The 4,852-nt window shown below is 37.8% G+C and overlaps 1 protein-coding gene across 1 annotated transcript; it reads left to right on the top strand.

The window, feature by feature from the left end:
* The first annotated feature begins 1,525 nt into the window (after positions 1 to 1,525).
* Positions 1,526 to 3,894, top strand: LOC117615281 ((R)-mandelonitrile lyase 3). The gene is made up of 4 exons (XM_034344337.1): positions 1,526 to 1,634; positions 1,843 to 2,502; positions 2,595 to 3,435; positions 3,565 to 3,894. The coding sequence occupies exons 1-4, from the start codon at positions 1,535 to 1,537 to the stop codon at positions 3,680 to 3,682; spliced, it is 1,719 nt and encodes a 572-aa protein (XP_034200228.1). The 5' UTR covers positions 1,526 to 1,534; the 3' UTR covers positions 3,683 to 3,894.
* The last annotated feature ends 958 nt before the right edge of the window (positions 3,895 to 4,852 follow it).

The raw sequence follows: 4,852 nt of genomic DNA, 5'->3' as shown, positions 1-4,852 counted from the left end.
CCAAAAACCACCGCTGTGAACAGTAACAGGGGGGGCTGTTCTGCGCGCAGGGAGAGAGAGAGAGAGAGAGGGAAAATCTGATTTTTATAAAAATCCCATTTCGAAATATTTACGATTGTGCCACTGGGTTTCTTTTGACCATATCTCTCTCGTTACAACTCCGATTCGAGCCCACTACGTGTCTATGAACTCGCCTCAGCGCGACCTATCCAAAAATACAAGTCACGGTCCCAAACTCTCTCCGGTTAAAAATATGACTAAAATACCCTTAAATAATTAAATAATTAAATAAGGGTTAAATTTGGGGTCGGGGTGTTACAACTTTAATAAAACAACCCGTTAGTTACTTGTGGTCTCCAAGAGGGAGTGTTGTAAAGATAGTGGGTGGAGCCCACATGTTGGATTCCTTGTCAGCCACATCTTGGAGGCTTATCCCTTGTAGGGCATCATTTCCTTATTCTATAAATAAGGCATTATTATGCCTTTGCAGGGACATACCAACCATCAGAGAAGGAAGAGAGAGCCCAGGCAGAGAGGAGAGAAAGGAAGAGAAGGAAAGAAAAGGAGAGTGAGAGCAGAGAGAAATTCTTCAAGAGAGAAAAATCAGTGAGCTACATATATTGTAAACACTAAAGTTGTAGCCTATTATTTCACATAGTGGAAAAGTTACTATTGCTGCTCTCCGAGGACGTAGGCATGGCCAAACATCGTTAAATATTATGTCTCATCTACTTTATGTGCAGCTCAATATTCTAGCATATCCCGTTTATTTTACAACAATTTAAAAAAATTTAATCTGTTTTTTATATTTAATTTGAATTTTAAAATCTTTTAATAGTTAAAATTACTAAAATACACATGCCACATCACCACATTTAACAGTTTTGTTGATGGAAATTGACGGAAGTGGTAAAGTGAGAAAATTTCATCAATTTTTAGAGATTCTAAGATTAGGTGAAAAAAATTCAGTTTCAATGAATAAAATGAGACCGACCACCCATTTCAAGGTATGAAACAGTAATTAAGCCTAACAGAATAATGGGTACATATATTATTTCTATATGGAGCTAAGACATTGCAAATATATTGTAAAAACAATTTACCTCCTTTGCAAGGAAATAGAGATGTGATTCTCATTTGGAGCTTCCTGCATGTATAATACAGGTGTCAAGCTCGATAGCACAAGTACAACCCCCGAATATGTTGTTAAAGTATTTCTTTATTCATCTAAATCTTATTATATCTACTTAAAAATATTTTATGTTACCAAAAAGAAATCGAGTGATTTAAAATGAGATAACACATGAAAAATAATGCATTCATTTCGACACAAAAATCCCTAGGTACTCGGGAAAATCTTCATATTTCAGAAATATGTGCTTTTTAAATGCCTCCATGTTCATTGTTTTGTCATCATTTTATCATGTGATTGTTGAAATCATTATTTTAACTCAACTTACTAAGCCTTACCCTCTATAAATTACACAGAAGGGTGCCTTCATCAAAGTGTGAAAGTGTTCGAAGTTTCAGAAACATGGTGAAATCAATGTCAGCTATACTATTGGTGTTGCACCTTTTTGTCCTTCATCTTCAATATTCAGAGGTTCAGTCGCTTGCCAATACTTCTTCTCATGGTAAACTACTTCCTCCCTAATTCATAAAAAGAAAGAAAAAAAAGGCAAATGAAAAAGAAAACAGAAAAAAGTGTGTAAGAAACAAGCTTTGTGTACGTAGATGCACAGCAAGAAGATGGAAAGACTTTTTTCTGTTATACATTTTTTTGGCTTACGTAGATACATGTGCTATACTTTTAAAATCTCTTCGTGTCTTGACATTTTCCAGATTTTAGCTACCTGAGCTTTGTGTACAACGCCACGGATCCAGAATTGGAAGGATCATATGACTACATTATAGTTGGCGGAGGAACAGCAGGGTGTCCATTGGCAGCAACTTTATCAGCAAACTACTCAGTGCTTGTTCTAGAAAGGGGCACTCTTCCTACAGAATATCCAAACCTCTTGATATCAGATGGGTTTGTTTATAATCTCCAGCAAGAAGATGATGGAAAGACACCAGTCGAAAGGTTTGTGTCGGAAGATGGTATTGATAACGTACGGGGGAGGGTGCTCGGTGGCACAAGCATGATCAATGCCGGTGTCTATGCCAGAGCTAACACCTCATTCTTTAATCAGACAGGAATTGAATGGGACATGGATTTGGTTAATCAGACATATGAGTGGGTTGAAGACACTATTGTGTTCGAGCCAGATTCACAAACTTGGCAAACTGTTATAGGAACTGCATACTTGGAGGCCGGTATTCTTCCAAACAATGGATTTAGTGTGGATCACCTAGCAGGAACACGACTCACGGGCTCAACTTTTGACAATAACGGAACCAGACATGCATCTGATGAACTTCTTAATAAGGGAGACCCAAACAACTTGCGAGTTGCAGTTCAAGCAGCAGTTGAGAAGGTCATCTTCTCTTCCAACACATCAGGTGTGTTTCTTTCTGTGTTAGTTTGTCATTCTGCACTCCGAAATTAATATGTATTATTTAAATCATTCATATGAAGTTATTCATTAATGCAGGTGTGACAGCTATAGGAGTTATATATACTGATTCGAATGGAACGACTCATCAGGCATTTGTACGTGGTGAGGGAGAAGTTATATTGAGTGCAGGACCAATTGGGTCCCCTCAACTTCTACTACTTAGTGGTGTTGGCCCAGAGTCTTACCTAACATCTCTCAACATTTCAGTTGTTGCTTCCCATCCATACGTCGGGCAGTATATATATGACAATCCTCGTAATTTCATTAACATTTTGCCCCCAAATCCAATAGAAGCCTCAACTGTAACTGTTCTAGGCATTACAAGTGATTTCTACCAATGTTCTCTCTCGAGCTTGCCATTTGATACTCCACCCTTTAGTTTTTTCCCTACTACATCTTATCCCCTGCCAAATCAGACTTTCGCTCACATTGTCAACAAAGTTCCAGGACCTTTATCTCATGGTACTGTCACGCTGAATTCATCCTCTAATGTGAGAGTCGGTCCAAATGTGAAATTCAACTACTATTCGAATTCAACAGACCTTTCTCATTGTGTTAGCGGCATGAAGAAGCTTGGTGAGGTCTTAAGTACAGACGCATTGGAACCATATAAAGTTGAAGATTTACCCGGTATAGACGGTTTTAATATTTTAGGAATACCTTTGCCAGAGAACCAAACAGATGATGCAGCTTTCGAAACATTTTGCCGAGATTCAGTAGCCTCATATTGGCATTACCATGGTGGATGCCTTGTCGGGAAGGTGCTCGATGATGATTTCCGTGTTACGGGGATCAATGCATTACGCGTTGTTGATGGTTCCACATTCCCTTCCACACCAGCGAGCCACCCTCAGGGTTTCTATCTGATGTTAGGCAGGTATGTGTACAGACTTACTTGCAAAAACTAGAAACTCTCACTAATTTATTTGGGTTAATGACTTGTTTTTTATTAACTCTATTCCATATTCCTCATTTAATCCCTTTCAATTTTTGTGCTTTGCCGCAGGTATATGGGCATTCAAATTCTACAAGAAAGATCAGCTTCTCAGGATGCTATTCATAATTTAGGATTCCAAGAGAATATCTTGGATTTACCTAAGTCAACATCATCCTTTGCTTTTTAAATTTGATTGATAAACCTGCAATCTTGGATTTACGTAAGTTATCATTTTCCTTTACTTTTTAGACTTCATTAATCAACCCATGAGTTCTGTCTAAAGTGGGATTAGGGTTCGGCGGGCAAACGGGCTTAGTCTCTTTCCATCCGCCATGGCTAGGGTGTATCTCTTTATTTCATATGTAATATGTTTTCCTTGTAATGTCGTGATTATCTAAAAAATAAATAAAATAATAATATCATTTCCTAGAACTTGTCGTTGCAAAACCAGTTTCAAATGAAATGATTCCCTAAAGCTTATATACCATCCGTCGATGTTCTATTATTTTTGTTCATAGCCAAGCCAATTACCCACTCCTAAAACATGCAGTGGATCATCCCAAGCCAACAATAAACTTTCATCCAAAGCAGAGCGTTTTCAAAAACCATTATTCTCACCCATGGAAACCATCCATGGATACCTTGGAAGTTGGAACATCTTGGCACGTATATCGCTTTTGAGTGTTGGACACTTCTTTGGTGCCTTAGAACGAAATTTTTGGGTTTGGGCAGGGACCTTACGGGCTTTTTTAATTTTTGAGTCGGGTCGAGCTTTGTCTCATCGGGCCTCAGGCTACCTAGTTCAGGTCGCAGGCCAAATGATGATCTCTACTTAGAACCACTTGACACCGTCTATTTTTAAAGAAATAGGTTTAATTAATTGTTTTAGCCCTATGAATGAGCGCTCAGTCTCACTTTAACCCCTATAACTGAAAATTTCTCACTTAACTCCTAGAATCTCTAAAAATTGCTAAAATTTTCTCAGTTTATCAATTCCGTCTATTTCCATATACAAAACCATTAAGTGTGCTGACATGGCATGAATATTTTAATAATGTTACCTATTTAAAGGTTTTAAATCAAAATTAAATAATAAAAATAGATTTTAAATATTTTAAACTTTTTTTTAGGGTTAACTAAACAGACCCATTCCTCCCTCACTCCAGATCACCCTCATCCCTCCCAACCCAAACCCCTTATCCCCCACCCATACTCAACCCCAAAACGCAGCAACACCCAGAAATAACCCACCAAAAGTTTTAATCTCCATAAAAAACTGAAAAACTCCAGCTATACACACAGACACAGATGATAACAATATTAATCAAATAAATAACAATTTTTATACGTCTGGTCG

The sequence above is a fragment of the Prunus dulcis genome, chromosome 1 (genome assembly GCF_902201215.1).
Source record: "Prunus dulcis chromosome 1, ALMONDv2, whole genome shotgun sequence".
NCBI classification, from domain to species: domain Eukaryota; kingdom Viridiplantae; phylum Streptophyta; class Magnoliopsida; order Rosales; family Rosaceae; genus Prunus; species Prunus dulcis.
This window is presented reverse-complemented; position numbering and strand designations above follow the sequence as displayed.